Below are 18914 nucleotides of genomic sequence, written 5' to 3'. Positions count from 1 at the left end.
GAGGCTACAGGGATACCAAATGTGGGTGAGGTGTGGCCTAAGCGCAGATTACTTGATTTTGTTCACTTTGAGCCTTATGTCCGGCCATCATTTGTGAGACTGTTGACGGGTGTTTTCCCATTCAGATTTCTTCGGAGTGAGTATGCCCCCCTCATGAGACTTATCATGCATTATTTTACATTTGAGGGCAGATTTTCACAGGTGTATTCATATCACATTCGCCTGTTGATGCATTTCACCCGGGTGAGGATGATGAACCTTCCGGTCTTCCTGTTTCAGAACATTCAGAGGATGGTGCCCATGTTGCAGAGGAAGACCCCGGCCCAGCAGTACAGGAGCCTTTGTCACTATGGTTTGATCCAGCTTATAGTCTCTCATCAGTTGACTCAGCAGGGTATCTCATGGGAGTTCATCTCCCGTGAGTTTTTCACAGTGCCACCTCAGCCACATCAGGAGGCTATTCATGAGGAGGGAGGACCATCTCAGCAGCCTGATGCTCCCATCACCCGACATGTCAGCTCCACTCCTATGGTCACCTATCAGAAAGGCCCAAGGGCCTTATTTGCAGCAGCTAGGCAAGTATTATCTCCACAGCGGGTGGAAGGGGTCTCGCCTTCATCTTCAGAGCAGCGAGTGTTATCTCCACAGCAGGTGGAAGGGGCCTCGTTTTCTTCGCCAGCACAGGTATTGCAGAGGGGCAAAGAGCCCATGGTTCATGAGGATCCGGTGATTGATCTTGAGGTCAGTTCTCCTAGCCAAGAGGCAAAGGAGATCATTCAGCAGCTCAGGGCCGAGACTGATGTTTTGCAGCGGAGACTTGAGGGTGCCCAATGGACCATCACATATCTAGAGCAGCGGAACACACAGCTGGAGGAGGAGAAGGCACTTGATGAGATTTGGAGGATTCGTAGTGACCGAGTCCTAAACCGTAGGAGGCTCGGTGACCCATTGCCTGTTGGCCGGGAGTCATTGCTTATTCAGGAGATGCCCACTTGGAGAGGCTGTTGGCTAAGGCCAACCAAGAGAAGAAGCTGCTGAGAAACATGAAAAATCACTATTGGGCAAGGATGCATGTCTGCAAGGCTAAAATGAAAGTTTTTCAAAGGAGGTTGACCGAGGCACTAAAACGGAGAAAAAGGCCAAATCCACTCCGCATCTTGGCCGAGGCTTCTCTCACTCATCATGACACCCACTAGCCTCTTCACAGCACCAAGCACAAAAAAAATTGGAAGTTTTGGCTCATTTTTGACATTTTTGGGCAATTTACAGGTTTTGGCTTCTCAACGGGTCTCACCCCCGGTGAGACCCTTTGTCATCGTAGCTCCGTTTTGCGAAAACTCAGCATTGCTGGATTTGTCATGCAAAGTTACACATGTCTATGGATGGATTTGAGTTTTCATGAAGTTTTGGGCCTCCAAAAGGTCAAATTACAGCCAAATTTTGACTTTCTGCCCCTTTTTTGAGCTGCAGAAGTAGTCTTGGGAGAATTGACTTTTGACTGGGCAAATGACCTCCAAATCCAAAAATTCCAGTTGGGTTGGAAAGTAGACTCAGAGACCTTTCCAACGAGCTATCCTGCACCTCATTCTGACACCGGGAAGGCCTCCAAACAGGGCTCCAAAGTGCGCGACCCGTTGAGGAGGATGTGCGCGACCCGTTGAGGAATTTGTGCCAGATTTGACCAGTTCAGCCCAGAATTTGCAGTTTAGCTCCAGTTTGACTTTCTGAGGTCGATGGTGGTCCTTTTGACTGTACTTGTGGCACTTTTTGGATACTTTTACCCTTGTTTTACTCTTCTAGAAGTTTCTCTCATGTAAAAGGGTAAAATTGACTGTATGAACTGGTTTCCAAGTTTTTAGAGGCAAGTTGTTTTGACTGCCTATTTTGTAGTGCTTAGTTTAGAAGTTGTTCAAACAGCTCCTAGGATAGTGAGCTCGACCCATGGAGGCAGGGAAAGAGGTTAGATCATCTATATTATGTACTTTCATGCTCATTTTCATGGTTGGACTCTTGAGGGAGAAGCTATCATTGTATATTTTCACTGTATCTCTGCAATTTTTGGCTAAGGAAGACCAGGGTTTTGCAGTCATCTTTGGGATTCTTGTGGACTCATGTGTTGATGGTGTGTTTCTCAATGTTCTTGTAAGTTTTGTTATGTGATTCATTTCCTTTCTTTACTGCTGCACATTAAACAAATGAAGTGTTAAAGTATGAATTCATGCTAGCCATGCTCTGCTTTTAAATTTGTTTAATTTCGATGTTTTCTACTGTCTAAAGAGAATTCAAATTCATTGTTTGCTCTCTTTAGCCTTCTTATCTTTCATTCCTAACCATCCACTTCAGTCAAAGACATCAGCACTGTCTCCTACCTCGCCCCAAGGAACCTCCTGCAGAAACTGTGTCCAATCCCCACACCCAAAATTGCTCTCTCCTCAATTTGTCACCAAAAACCCCAAAATCAACCTCTTTGATCAGTTTACTAGCCTAATATCAGTGTTACCTTATTGGTCATCTCATCTATTGGAGATTTTACGAGATAGACCGGAGAGAGCCTTCTCCTGCCCCGTAGGGCTAACTACGAGGCTAAATGGTTTGATGTTGCCTTGAGGTTTACCTTTCTCAGCCTGAGGTGAAATTTCAAGCGCTAACATAAAGTATCTTTCATTTTATAATCAAGTTTGGTTAAATGACTTCGTGTTTGCAAGGAGATCTATAAATCAGTTGGGTCATCAAGATTCCTTGCATAAGAAAGGAGGATAGATATAGTCCCCGGAAAAGAAGTCATATGAAATCAGTCCTAGGTCCTCTCATCCCTATGTAGTAGGAGAGGTGACATAAAAGAGAGATATGAAATGCTAGAAGATATACTCTCTGAAATACAGTGAAGAAGGTCATATCACTTAGACCTGATTGAAGGTATCAAAGAATGAAGGAATATCTTCATAAGATCTCAATTGGGAGATGAAGATAATCATCATTGTTCTAACTAATAGGAAAGGTAACAAATGTCCATGAACAAGAAGGTTACCTCATTCAACAATTTGTGGTCTCTATGCTAGATAGAGAAAGACAAGTTGATGACAAAAGTATTGAAGGATAAAGGACTCAAACATGTGCAGAAAGGAAAGAAAAGTTTGGTCCTCAAACAAGACAGAATAGTATAGCTAAGATTATGGAAAGATTATGGAAGCTCATATCATCGGATAGATGGAGGAAGCCGAAGAAAAAGGGCCAAGGAAAGAGGGAGTAACAGATCTCTACTATGATTGAAATGGTATCCCTCACAAAAGGGTCCTACCATAAGCTTTTGTTATAGATATGACCATGATAATAAGATGCATCGTGGCATCATGAAAGAATTAGAATCAAGAGCTCATGACATCACCATGGGAATCATGAAGGACAAAATCCATGGCAGTCAAACATGAACCATATAGCTCTTGGGAACCTTGTGAAGGAAAGGAAGAAGTTTTCTAGGACAAGGCTCATCATACATCAAGTCAAACAAGGAAACATCTGCTAGATGAGGATATGCAAGATCCTCAATATTCTTTGATGGAATCCTCATCTAAGGGTTCACTAATCTAGAGAGGAAGCAAGTGTTTCATTGGGAACTCCAACTTATGGAATTCATGGAATGATGGTATGATGACATGAAGCAAATCAAGGGATTGAAGACCTTTTCAATCAAGGAAGCTGTTGGAGGAAGCCTAGATGACCTAGAGGTAAAATGAGGTACGTATGCTTGTGTTTAATATTATAATGTCATATCATATGGTTGCAGGTAACATGGATCATTATTTCTACCTCGAGAAGCATGATAAAGGGAAGAGGATCTCCTCCTCTAAAAGGATGCAGGAAGGCATAAGTCAAACTAGATGAAATCAACATAATATGTCCTCATATGAAGTATGAGGTGGTTGACTACAATTAAGAAACTCTGATTGAAAGCTCCTGGGAATGAAATGTGTGAGGAAGGAAGAGATCATGAGATATGCAACCGTGATGAAGACAATCAACATCCAAAGGACCAAGAAGATTTGACTAAGAAATCTCCCAGAAGATATGAAGACTCTGATGGAAGTCTGAAAAAATGGAGACCCTCGACAATGGATATCTTTAGGAGATGTGTCAACATGTATGAAGGATGTTGATACCTACAGGAAGATGTTATGATGAAGAGCCATCTCGAAAGGTACTATTTGATTTAATGTTATGTTTTGATTTCTTGAATAATATCTGGATGAGTTCATGCATGGCTAGTGGAACAAGAATTGTAAAGTGCAAGTAACACTAGCATTCATGTGGTAGATGGAAATTCTTGAGCGAAGCATGATAAGAAAGAAGTAGCCATATGAAGAAGGTTCCAAATATATACCAAGAAGGCCACTTTCCATGAAGAAAAGAATGACTTGACGAACCAAGAGGGAAAGTGATCGATGGTCTATGCCCTACAAGGAAGAAGCTCAACTAAATTTCATGACATCAAGAAAAAAGAGTGATCAAGCAACTGAAGGACCCATGAAGAAGAATTTGTTGATGAAAAAGGAGAGTCCCTAGTTAAGACGGAGCTCTGACAGGTCCCTGAACAAGAGGGAGCTTGGATTGGGTCACCATGATTAAAAAGGAGTGACAGTTGTGTTTTTCCATTTCATGTGTCATGCACTAGACCAGGACTAACAGCCGTAAGTCTTAGTGAAGGCCATGAAGATAAATGTAGACACATGATGGATGTATCTCGCCTAATTAAGAGGGAGAGATAGACACAACATTCTTGTCTTCACTTGGGAAGAAAGAATGGAGGATTGGGTAATCATATGGCATCTGATGCTCTTTGAGGATGTGTCGGGCATCCAAGATAAGAGTAGGCAAGAGGACTAATATTCTTTAAGGGTTGGGAACACAAGATAAGAATAGTCCTCGAAGGTCATACTCAGTGAACACTCGGGTGGGTATGTACCTTGAGAGATAATGATGAAGGTGTCTATAGTCATTGGTCTCGCCAACATAGTAGCTCATGATCTCGTGGAGAGATGGAGTTGTTAGTCAAGGCCTTGCACTGTGACAATGTTGGTTGATATGATGCTATATAGATGGGATTATCAATCTGATTCTTCTTATGAGAAATTCTTCAAATTGAGAATGGCCAAGTACCCACATGAATACCTCCCTAATTAAGAGGGAGTGTTGAAGAAAGTGTAACTAGGTTCAGTCTTCATGACATTGTAATTATGATTTTTGTAAACAAGAAAATGAATTTATTATTATTCATTGTTGCATGGGTTTCATGAGCAAGAGGTTTATTTATTTATTGGCTCCCGTTGAGAGCCTTAGGATGTATTATTAAGAGTCAAAGTCATGAAAAGTTCTTCTTGAGCATATATGTAATATATATGAGTCTACCTAGTGTCTAGATTAGCCCTCCAAGACAATCCTCTTGAAGAAGGCAGCAAGCTAAACGATGTAAAACACAGTCATGTTGACTGAATAAAAGGACACAACGGTTCACACTATCATGTCGGCTCAAATGTATAGGCAAACTACTATAAATACGTCATTGAACTTCGCAAAAGTACAGGATAAAATCTCGGATTACTCTGTAACTTCGGATGGTATAGTAAGGCGCAGTCTCGGTGATAATTACAGAGAAGTCCTCGCATACATCTCTGTAGTCTTGACCTAGTTAAAGGGTCACAATGATACAATCTTGACATATTTGCAGCAGACCTTGGTGCAAGGAGAACATAGTTGCAGTCTTGGTGAAGATCACAGTGCAGAAAAAGATATAGTCATAACCTCGGCATACATGTTAGAAGAATGATCTTGTCTCGACATATACAGTCATGATCCCATCATAGATGCAATCATGATCTCGGTCGTGTTCCAATGAAGATATCAATGGTGTAGCAATGATGCAACAGTGATCTCAGTACAGCTCTCATTTAGGTATATGAAGATCTCGTTGTGATGTTGAAGATCTCGACGAAGGAGAAGTCATGGTGCAGCAAGAATGAAGGTCTTAGTGGAGCAGTAGTAATGGCCTCAATGGTGCAACATAATGATGATCTCAACAGTGACAAAGAAGAGGATCGATGTCTTGGTCTTGGAGAGGTAATAGGTATAATAGGTCAAGGGTCATGGTCTTGGTATTCGTCAATTGGAATCTCTATAAGAAGAATTGTGTGTTGGTTTTCCTCTCTAAGAGGGAGAGGTTTTTGCCCTGGCAGAAAGCCAACATCTTGTGTTCTTGCCTCTTTGTTTTGGTAGCTATTTGATGAACTAAAGAAGACACACTCTAATAATAACAAGTGAAGATTGAATAAGAAGACAAGTTGAAACACCTCACAAATAGTTATCATGACTAGAAGAATCTCATTAACTTCACTTGCCCGATTCTTCAACACCTCTATACCTATCAGCTCCTCATCAGTGGCGGCGATGTCTCTTGGCACCTCATCAAATGATAAGAAAGATAGAACCTGGGCTTGCCACAACAAGCAACACAAGATCCAGGGAAAATATGATGGTACCCAAATGTTGGAAATGGCTCTACTACCAAATCTACGTCCACCCAGAAAAATTGTTGTTGCCGCTGGAAAGGAACTGTTGATTTACCCCTCCAAACTGCTCCAAAAATTCTGAGAAATTAGCCACAAGCACTATTCCACCAGCTCAACCAAACCCAGAAATATCTCACGGACCCAAGTAGTGGAAATGATCCTGGAGTAAACAACGCCCTCCTCCAACAATTTTGATTTACCCCTCCAAACTACTCCAAAATTTTGGAGAAATTAGCCACAGTCATTACTCCACCAACTCAACCAAACCCAGAAATATCTCACGGACCCAAGTAGTGGAAACGGTCATGAGGTAAAATGCGCCCTCCTCCACCAATTTCTGATGTTGGCTATTGAATGGAACTAGGAATTCTGCCATCATAAGTGCTCAGAAAATTCTATAAAATTAATCCTAGCATCCTCTCACCAAACCCATAGAAACCCAAAAATGGTTTGGGTTGAATCCACCGACCCCGGTGGCCCCCAACAGGTGAAAATTGCTCAATCTGGCCAAAAAACGCCCCACAGTTCAGATACTGCTGAATTAGGCCAAAATATCCCTCCAAAAAATCCTCCCTAACTCTGTCAATTTCTCCCCTCAATCACCCAGCAGGTCCCAACTTGAATGCTCCCCAAATTCTGAATATCTGCAAGTGCACAAAAGGTGCCAGTAAACCCCTGCATAGGCCCTAGAATAGACAAAATCAACCCTCTAAAATGCAACACTCTCACCCTTGCAAATCACCAAGGAAAAACTTGTTTTCCCTTATGATAATTCTATGCAAATTCTTCGGCCAATACTCCACTAATTTATAGCTTCTCTCAGTCCCCACGAAATTCTTTTGTGCTCTTGGAGTAGCAAGCACCAGATAAAAGAAACTTGTAAAATAGCTCCTCAATGATTCGGAATCAACTCCCCAAATTCTCTCCTAGGGTGACACTCGAAGTTCACCAAAGGAAGAGTTGGAATTTTCGCTTGGAAATTCCTTGTGCTAAACAACACAGTTGTCTTGGCTAAACAACTCAAGAGAACTAAGGTTTGAATTGTAAAATGACCAAAGATGCCAAAAGTGAGGCCCTCAAGCTCTATTTATAATTTGTTGGCCTCTTCTCCCCTTGTGGTCCCCACTCTCTCTCTCTCCTAATTCGCACTTCCTTTTCTTTTCTCTCTCCTCCAAGAGTGCAAGTTCCCTCCTTGGGTCGAATTTCTCTTTCTTGTGGCCCCCACATTCCACTAGAGCTGCAATTTTCCCTTTTTCTCCCAAGTCCCAAAACCGGAAATGTCCCATCTTTCCAAAATTACCTCTAATGCGGAAAATAAAAATTGGGGACATCACAAATGTAGATCATAGATTCATGTCATTCAAAGGATTTATATCCATTTTTCATTGAATATAATCTAAAAAAAAGGAAAGTGCAAAGGAATTGTTTAACTATTACAAAAAAAATTGGCAATTTCTCCCTCTTGAACACTTTGTCACCTTAGACGTGGTGGTATTCTCTTGTATCTAACATCCTCTTGTAGGGCATACCCTAATGGCATAGATTTGATGTGGCACTTATAAATCCCTCCTAGTGTTCCTTTATTTTCATTTTCAACAATGTTAAGTTCTTCTTGTGGCATGCATATGTAGCCCTTGACGTATTAGCCCTTCATTGAATTGAACTCTTGGATTCGCACAAATTTTTTGATCCCTCCATCACTTCACTTTCACTATACTACAAAAATATTGCTTTGCTATAGCTATCTTTTCACGTCACCTTTGAACTCCATTGTTATAGCTTTAGTAATTCTAAGTTCCTAGGGATACCCCCCTTGAATTAGAGAATAGTCAACCTAAATTGACAGGAAAGGTTCTTTAGGCGACAGTGGTGACTGTTCTAGTAGCCCCCTCTTGGGTTACACCATGTGGATTATGGATTTTATCTTTAAGTGTGACTTGGGTAGGTAACAAAGCAGATCAAACTTATTAGAGGCCAAGGATTGGAAAAAATGATGGTTGAAGGTAGCTTTGTTGCATTGAAGAAGGACACCAAAGAAGAAGAAAAATAATCTTGTTAGGTTAATGGCTTCTTCCATGTTGTCTTCTCTTCTTTTGCTCCACCTTTTGTTTCTGTTCTAGCCAAGGTTTGATTTTGATATGCCCATTCTTTTTTAAATTCTAGTTACCTTTTAAATTTTTATGTATACTTTCTAGCAGGGTTTCTTCATTATCATGAATGCTACTCCTTTTTTAGGTAATCTGTTAAGCACGTATTCACAATAAAAAAACATAAGCTGTGGACTCCAACTTTGGATTGCAGGTGTTGACAAGGAGAAACTCAGCCCTAATATTTCAAGCCCGCTACAAGAATAGGTATGGTCCTATTGATGCAGAGGCTGTAGTTAGCATGCTAATCAAGCTACAAAATTTGTATACTTGATAAATTCCCTTTGACTGCTTTCACAAAAATATTCACTCTTTTATCTATCCAAGGGAAATGGAGTATAATGATAACGTTAACGTTTATAGCTTCCTATCAAGAAAAGTATTTATAACCATGTACCAAGGAAACAAGTTCTTTAGTTGTATGAAAGGAAATTAAAAAAATTCAAGAAATTTATTCAAGGAATTAAAATAATTTGCTTCAGGCAAATAATAACCATGGGAACGTGATTATCCTGTAGTAAATCAGGGACCAGATATTGACTGTAACCATTTATGAAGAGCAACCAAAGGACATACCATGAAAATGAGAGCAGCCCAAACTTTGTTGTTCTGATGCTTGTTGAAAAGATATATCTCTCCTAGAGCTGTTATGATATTTGTAACATTCTTCAAAATTGTCAACATTGCAATATTTATATATTTCAAACTGCCAAAATGTCAGCAATTAGTAAACAAAAATATATGGAAAGGTCACAAGCAAACTCAACTCAACAGAAGAGTTCAACGAGATAAATAGCAGCAACTGAACCTAGTAAGCTGTATTTTTCTTAATCATGTGTGTAAACGATCTATATGTTCTGTTATAACATTCAAATATTTACTGAAAAAACAATATGAAATAATTTGAAACTGAGAATGGCTTTGAAAGACAGGTAAAAGTTATTTATATGAGGCATATATAGTTTTTAATATTTTTCTTGACTTTTGTTCCCTGTAGGTCTTTAACAACGAGGACAGTGTCATTTGTTCATTTTATAATTTTGGAAGGTCTTCTGCATAGGCTTGGTGTCTTGGCACGCAGGAGAAAAGTCTTCTTTAGGTCGTTGTTTGAGAGGAGCAACTAATATGATCTCCTTCCTAAGTTTTTAACTTAGAAAAAATAAATTGATTAATTATTTGATTAATGTTGAAACTGGCCTAATGTTTATGCAAGGATAAATATTAAATTATTTAAGTGACTTAGATCTAATCTCCACCATTGACCTAAGAAGGCTAAAGATTTAATCCTATCCCTTTATCACTTTAGAGATTAGAGATCTGGCCTATGGAGAAATTATAAAGAGAACCTAGGGGAGAGGATGGAGACACACACAAGAGAAATTCAGAGAGAGACTTTCTGAAGAATTTGCATGAGTCATAGTGCAGATTTGGTGAGTGAGAGATTCACAGGCTGAAGAATTCAGAAAAAGTGGATAGCTGGGAGTTCAAGTGAGCACAATCTGACCAAAAATTGTTTCGCCGGATTTCCACCAAAATCTCCAAAATGTAGAGCAGTTAAACAACACTGTTTTTAAATATTAATGATAAAAGTACATCACTGGACGTAGACAAACAAGGACAAAGTCATAGGGGGCTATGATTCCACAAGAGACGGGGGGACAAGTGAGGCTAGACCAACTTATTTTATTAATCCCATCTTGGAATTTGTTGAAGAAAGGAGTTACATGAGCTTCCTGGGGAAGCCACATGGCACATTGTGAGAATTCATATATTAACCATATTTTTTATGGTAGACGGGGTATTTTCCTCATTCTTTCTTTCTCATTCATTCTTGTTCTTGGATCTTGGAGAGAAGAAAAGGTTTCCACTCTACACAGCCATTGCTAGTTGACTGAAGACTGGTTATTTCCAGCAGTGTAAAGACGCCTGTGTGCATGGAAGCATAGGCATTTTGCATAAAAAACTATCCATGGCTGAGAATCTCTAGAGCTTCCAGTTTTGAAATTTCCTAACTATTCTGTACTGGAACCCTAGAAAGAAGCGGAATAGCCTGAGGGACTGCATTGTAGAGAAGGGATTCTTTCTTTGAGCTGTGCAGGTTTAAGGGGAAAGAGAGTTGGTAAGTTGGGATTAAAATGTGATTGAACAGATTGTAACAGCATGTAAACTTGACTGTCTGAGAAACTGAATTGGCCTAGGCACCTCTCCTTATGGGTTCATAGCCTCAGCTCAGAGATGGCTTATTGCTTAGAGATTTGAAGCAGCAGTGTCTACAATTGGGTGGAACATCCAATGTCTACAGCCAGTTGATGTGGTCATTTGATAAAGATAAGTGTTCTATGTTTATTTTGTTCATGCTGAGTTCTATTTTGTGCGTATTCACTGTTTAATGCTGAGTATATATTATTTAATGTTGTGCTCTGTATGAAAAATCTACTCTCTTGTATATAATTGTTTATTGAATAATGCATGGACTGTTTGTTATGCATGCTTCTTGATTATTTATTAAAAAGGTATCAGAGTTCAAAATCCATTCCAGAACAGGAGTTCTTGAAGTACCCTGCAATCACGGTACATTACAGAGTGGATTCAAAGAACAAATTTGAAGTAACATGGCTCAGCTTGGAGCTATGTACATCACAGATATATATATAAAATATATATATTAGCATAAAACTCTGCTTATTATGTTATATATTTATAGAATTAAAAACTAAAATTAAAGCATAATATATTTATTATTTTATATATGTTATATTAAAATATGCTTGAAAGGGTATGAATAGGAAATTTCACTCTCTCTCTCTCTCTCTCTCTCTCTCTCTCTCTCTATATATATATATATATATATAGGGTTAGGATTCTAATTTGCTAATTCCTAATTTAAAGAAAAGTACCGCACCCATACTGGATTCTTCTGCCAATTCCAATCACACCCACAATTTGAGTAAAATTTGGACCAAGTATTTTCAAACTATGCTATGTTTTGCATTCATGGGCCCCAAATATAGGCCATTATCGTAAAGAAGTATAAGTTTGTGAAGTCCATGCTACAGTACATGAGCACACCTTGATATCACTAGTCGTTCTTCATCCTATAGTTCTTGGTTGTTTCTCCTATTATAAGCATGCTGTTCAAGCAGACAAGCATTGAGATAACAAGGGAGATGAATACCCTCAAAGAGGCCCATGAATATACCTTTTTCTTTGAGTTGCCTTCATCAAGCCTGAGGCTGCTGGCATTCCAAAGCAATAAGGCTGTGTGATAATTTATTCTATTGGATTCTGACAAAAGACAATCTCTTAGCAACAAGCATCCACTTACGTGAGAGTGCATCAACTGTCAAACACCACTTTTAATTTGATTGTTGTTTCAAAATCATGCTGACTGCAATTAAATCCAACATCGGCTTTCGCATTCATAGATAACTGTTATCTAACATATCTTATGCAAGTATTTTCCAGGGATCCGTGCTAGTATGCATGTCTGTATAGATATAAAATTAATGCAAAATATATATTACACTGATGATATATATAGCACTTCTTTTATAATTTTACCATAAGCCATGCCTACAAAGTGGGTGTGGACCAATATGGCAAGAATCTCAACCCATGTATGATAAGAATCCTAGAAGAAAATGGTCAGATTCCCATGTCAAGTGTGCATGAGGTCAAAAACCCCAAGGATTAGCTCAAGCAATTGACATACTCCCCAAAGGTCATAGTGCCAAAGGAGGTCACAGAATTGCTGATGGGTCCTTCAGGGTTACCTGCCAGGTACCAGACCAGCAGTTAATCCAATATTCCTGCAAAGCAGGGAGGATTACGCAAAAAATTCTTTGGAAAAAATTAGATAAGATAATGTTATTAATATTCAACAAATGACCAAAACATGGGTAGAAATAATGGAGCGTTGGGTTCTAAACAATTAAAAAGAACCTATAATTTTTCACTCAATGTTTTCTTTAAAAGTTTAAGTATAACAGGTGCTAGGTGGTATTTCTATTGCATGATGTTTAAAAAAGGAGCATCATACCAGCGATGTATTTTATAGCTACCATCAAACGAGTTAAATAGTCAGAAAGTTGATAGCTGAAACACATTCTGAAAATAATACAGAAACATGTCGAAATAACCACATATGTCAGGTTAGGTAGGAAAATATTTTACAGCCCAATCATGGTTTTCAATCTCCTGAAAGAGCATCCCATCTCTTTAATCTACTATCTATTTTCTTCAATTGATATTCATTTCTGTTCTTTCTATGTTTACCTCCTCCTCTGGTTTCATCCAGGACAGAAGTGCTTTCATTGTTTTCACTCTTCTGGTTGCTTTTGAAATGTTTCCTAAACTATTTGAGTATATCTCCTCCTTTTTTCCCAATGAGGAAATTTTCAACCACTTTCCCACATTTCACAGATGGTACCCTGTGTAAACCTGTCGTTGACAATTACAACACCTGACCCAGCAGGGACATCAAATTAGGTAGGTCATGCATCCACCCTGGCAGACCAACACTAAGACCTCCTGCATGACGCTCAAAGCTCTCAACCACTCAAGCTAGCCCACCAGGCTGCTATTTGATTATAGCTATACAGTTTTCACACTGACATAAATGGATATCTATCTTGAACTTACATTTTATGTTTCCGAAATATAAAACAGAGTTTCAACAGTGTTAGTGTGATACAGATCCTCCATGTATAGACGATGTTTTCTGGCATGTGGTTTGTAAATGGATACATACAAAGCTTAAACTATGCATGCAAAAGAGAATATTGGCCTTTCATTTCATAATTTATAAATCATATTTTAAAATATTTTTGAACAATGAAAACTGGAACATGTCAGCATTGCTGCTTAGCAGGCTTGATACTACAATGAGTCATCTAACACAATCATAATCTGTTCTCAAATTTCTTGCTTCATCAGGGCATTGAGGTGTAAACTGGTATACTAAGGCCAATTATCTTGAATAGCACATGCCACATACCTATTCTCTGGAGTCTTAGTGTTGAAAGATGGTACAGGAAGGCATTCTAAGTTAATTTCCTGTTTATGCACTGAACATGGATACATTACAATGAATTGTGGAAACTATTTCTGGTCATTCAAGAATGCATTTCCAGTTTCTGAAACACCTCCAGATGCCCGAAATCACATACAGGAAGTTTCCAGCCATTTCCAGAAACCATCAGAACCAGTGTTGCAAATATTGCCAATATATCATCAACATCATGATATATCGTCATTCTCTCAGCTTAGCGATAATATCACTGTCAAAAATTGTGGCTTTTTCCAATTTTGAATATATTGTGATATATGGCAATACATTGACTGAAAATAGAAAATATTAGTTGAGTCGAGAGAATTTTGGATTTTTTTGGATTGTTTTGCTCAGTTTAATAGGGAGTGAAGAGAATTGAGAACAAAGGGGTTACTATTACTGTATTACATTATCCCTAAATGGGGCTACAGGGAGGGGTTTCATTAGATGCTTAAAAGAAACTAAAATGAATATTTTTGTATTTTTTTTAAGTTTACCGATATTTACCCTAATGTTGCCAATTAGTATTCTGGACCCTTGGTGATATATTTACCAACATGATGTTTGCAACATTGATTGGAACTGTTTCTTGGTGAGTTTTAACCTTTACCTTTTTTGTTTTAAGTTTTGGCTTCAAAATTGAACTTAAATAATAATAATAATAATAAAAAAATAATCCAGAAGAATTTTCTAACCCTGCCCAACCCCACTAAAAACCTTGAAGCAATATTTTTATAGCATTAAAAAGGAAACTAAAAACCAAAATAAATAAATAAACACAATTGATGAGAGGTGATTGCAAAAACATTCCCTAGTGTTTCCCCCGTTTCCTATAGATTCCTAAAAAGTCTACCCATGATTCATATCCATGACTTCTTACTAGATGCTAGCCCTTCCAGTTTCTAGAAACTCATTTTCTCTCATTTTCCATTTCAGATTTTTGATACCTGATACCTGCAGGTAGTATCTTTAGGAGAAAATTTTCTCCTAGATGGTCCTCAGCCGGCAGCCCCTTGCAGCCACCAGATAGCTCGATGTGCCACTATCTCCGCCACCTAAGCCAGCCACGTGGTCCCTCGCCCATCTGGTATGATCGTATGTTTGAAGGTGGGCCTCCCAACCCCGAAGGTATGGCTATTCATTGGTGTAGTCGAGTAATTTTGTTTACTTATCATGGACATTTTTGGCATGGAATGATAGGGGGTTTCGGTAGAAAGAGTGGGCTAGGTTTGTACTCTTGTCTCCTCTGCCTGATTTGGTGATTAGCCTTGTATCCTAATCCAGTGGGATCTCCTTTACTGGCTATTAGCTTTAAGGTTGGCACTACATGGGAAAAACGATTTTGGTTGTGTGGTCCTGCTTCCCAACACCATAAACATCACTCCCCTCCACTCACTTTAAACCCATTTATCACTTTTCCCATCAGGATCCAAATTTGTCCACTGGGTCCACAAGGGGTTAGTCTCCCCCTCCCCTTGTCCACACTTTTGTTTGGGCCTAGAACAATGCCTCAAAAGTTGATGCAGCTAAAAGGGAAAGAAAAAGCATAATTTGGCCACTCTCGACAAGAAATGTACCACAAAATGCAAAAAGATGGCTGGGACATACAAATTTAACACGTGGGCAAAAGCCAAACATGAACTCTACCCCTTATTTATGGCCATCACCCTGGGTCCTATGGGCCCTAGATGAGCCCCATCTACATTAATGAACCCATGATTGTCCCAACCCCTGGTGGGCAATGAATTGCCCACCTTAAAAGGGATATTTACTGTCATATCCTACACATCATGCTCTCATCCTCTGGAACCCCGAGCAGTTATGAAGAAAAATCAATCAAAGGCAAAAGGCATATGAAGAAAGGTGGAGAAACAAAGACCAGGGTAAGTCATGTACCACGATTACTCCCTCCTACACTCATATACCCAAGTGTGGGCTTCCCCTATTATAGATACCCTTGTACCATGGCATGTGGCTTGGAGCCTTCCCCTAATCCCCATTCCATTCCATCACATGCCACCTACCACTTGATGGATGTACCATGGACATGTTGTTGAAAATAATACTGAGGGGGGGGTTAATCAGTATTCGTCAAATCAATAATCTCTTTCTCTTCATACTCAAATTCATATACGCTACTTCAGTGAAGGTAACTAGCGTGTACACGCAATTGTGTTGAAGGCAATTAGAGTATAACCAGGAAACTTATGATTCAGTTAATTCATCATATGTTGATCTTTAATCAGTGCATCAGAACTTCATTAACTATATAAACAATAACCAGGTGCAGTAAAAATAGAACAGATCGTCACACATAAGAAACACACATGAACACCATGATATAAGGTGGAAACCTAATGCGGGACAAAAAAACACCTGTTGTTGTCTTCCTTTAATATAAGAAAAACCTGTTTACAATATTGTATTGGCGCAGACTCATACCAGTACGCAGGCATCCACCTACAGAAAGCTACAACCTTCTCTCGTTCTCCAGCTACTACTGGAAGGGAGCTACAACCCCCTGGCTCTTGTACTAGCCAATATATTTACTAGTACGTAGGCATCGGCCTACAGAAGGCTACAACCCTCTCTCGTTTTCCAGCTGCTATTGGAAGGGAGCTCCAACCCCCTGGCTCTTGTACTGGCCGATATGTTTACCAGTACGTAGGCACCGACCTACAGAAGGCTACGACCTTCTTTCTTCCTCCAGGGACCACGTTTCATAAATTTTCAAACTAGATACTCCTAGATCACAACACCATAATCTGAAGGCCACGTTTCATCCAATTTTCATGCTGGACCCATGAACAACATTGAAGCACAAAATCGATCACCACTGCAATACAACCATCAACTATATCTGCATCATCAATCTCTGAATCACCCAACACTGAATCACTGAAACCCTGTCATCAAAACACAGTCACCAGAACACAGAGAAAAACCCAAAACTCTGCAACAACCACTAGATCCAACTGCAACTTCAAATATCATACTTCATACTGTATACACGACTCTAATGAGCCAAACCAGCGTGTATATGCGCTTTTACCAAGGCGAACCCACGTACAGATCTGCAAATATTTACTCATAACTTTGTAGCTATGCCAGACATAAATCATACCCAGATCATAACATTTATACAATAAAATATGCATCAGTAATTCAGATCTAGTCTATCCATGATCAAACCACATAATGATGATACATTCCAAGCCTTAAGATCCCGATCCATCATTCATCATCATCCACATAGGTGCATCCTTGGTTCAGATCAAGCAAAGCATCACAAACCCATAACTTGCATACTGGATCTCACACTTCATCAGATATTCAATATTTGCACACTTGGCCTAATGATCTTCTCCTCCTTTTATAGTTTTAGGCCTTTCTCAATACCATGGACCAAAACCACTTAGGACCAATACCTTGGACCAAATACCTAGGGTCAATCCCTCGGACAAGATACCTTGGACCAATACCATGGATCAAAATACCATGGACCAAAACTTAGTTTCCCAAGATATACGTGTCTTTCCTTGTGTGAAAGTTCGTGTGTATGTTATACGCTTCTTTTGGTCTGTTAACCCGCGTGTATACGCTTCTTTGTCAAGGTGAACCTGCATATACTTCTCTCATGATCATTAATTCTTCGCTATTGACCTGTTGCACAATGATCTGTCATCTAAGTGAGTTGCCATCAAGGACAACAATTGTATCATAATGCCACAATTACTCCCTCCCACACTCATATACCCAAGTGTGGGTTTCCCCTATTATAGATACCCTTGTACCATGGAATGTGGCTTGGAGCCTTCCCCTAATCCCCATTCCATTCCATCATTATATCACATGCCACCTACCACTTGATGGATGTACCATGGACATGTCACCCCCTCTAAAAGCCGAAACCACATAATAGAATCCTTGGTTAACCCCCTTATTGAGCTTGGAGACCCCTGTACATGCTAAAGCCCACTATGGAAGGGCATGCCACCATGAAGTGCCCATTTGATTCCATGATTTGTAAGCTCTTTTACTCGATTACTCTAATGATTTGTTGTACTGGAACGCAAGATGACGCATTGGATCTTATACAGGATCGCAGGTGGGTCTCCATTTGGGGTTTGATCTCCCTATACGAGGTCAAAGCCCACCAAAAGATCACATCAGCACTTGTAGGCTGAGCGTTGAGAGCCATGGACCTCCACCATAGCAGAGAGCACCTCATGGATCCCCAACACCATTCATTGATTGCTTGTGTTCCACCTTTTGGATGAGGACGATGCACCTGGATCACCACACCCAACCAGCTTCACAGTTATACCATACACTTGGTAGACGTTCCAGGGCCCAGATGAGGATGTGTCTCACCATGGGAGACAAAGGGAGGGCGTATGTCATCATTCTAGCTCTTAAAGATGGTTTATAGATAGTGTTGATCCACTTGGAGACCCATGAGGATGTCATTGTGCCCCTACACCCACTTGGGGACACCACATGTGACCTGCTCAGATATTAAGGGGCCAAACCCTTGATCATTGTGTTTGGAGCCTATTCTGTCAACTTGGCACACTTTAGACTCCACTAGGCCTTCTCAATGGCCCAATGACTCATCATGTTTACTATTTTGCCCTCTTGAGAGGCTTATCTTTCTATTTTTGGAGCTATCTGGGTGGGCTTGCACGAAGGCATATCATTATTGTACATTATTTTATTATTTGGGGCTAAATTAGGCAAATTAGGCCATTCGAATTGCCTATTGGATTGTATAAATAGATGAGAAGATGATTCATTTCTCTCATCATCACTTGGATTGAATTAGTAGCTCTTGTGAGAATTTTGCATTCCCTTTCGGAGGACAAGTTTGGATTCATGGATGAATTTTGATGTTTGGATACTATCTCTTGATCTCTAAGCTTCAAATTTTGTCTTGAATTAATAATTGGATATACTCATTATACATGTAAGTGTTATTTTTCATGTCTATCTTTACATTTTTCATCACATGAATAATGTATGGGATTTTTGCTCTCTAGATCTGAATTGCCCTAATTTTATGAGAAATTATGGAATTCTTGGACTTATGAGGCATTGCATATGTTACATGTGTCATGTATGATGAACAAATGTTCCTAGAGGTTAAAATTCATTAAT

General features: G+C 39.5%; 1 protein-coding gene across 2 annotated transcripts in view; it reads right to left on the bottom strand.

Annotated features, from left to right (window-relative positions):
* Window positions 1–18914, bottom strand: part of LOC149243453 (GDP-mannose transporter GONST1-like) — a 192525-nt gene that overhangs the window by 97197 nt on the left and 76414 nt on the right. For both annotated transcript variants that reach the window (XM_089374520.1, XM_089374521.1), the window contains exon 5: window positions 9284–9413. In XM_089374520.1, the coding sequence (XP_089230646.1) occupies window positions 9284–9413 (130 nt within the window). The remainder of the gene's footprint in view (window positions 1–9283; window positions 9414–18914) is intronic.

This window comes from Pinus tabuliformis, chromosome 8, assembly GCF_031772625.1.
Source record: "Pinus tabuliformis cultivar Carrire ecotype Pingquan chromosome 8, CPIR1, whole genome shotgun sequence".
Lineage (NCBI taxonomy): Eukaryota > Viridiplantae > Streptophyta > Pinopsida > Pinales > Pinaceae > Pinus > Pinus tabuliformis.
This window is presented reverse-complemented; position numbering and strand designations above follow the sequence as displayed.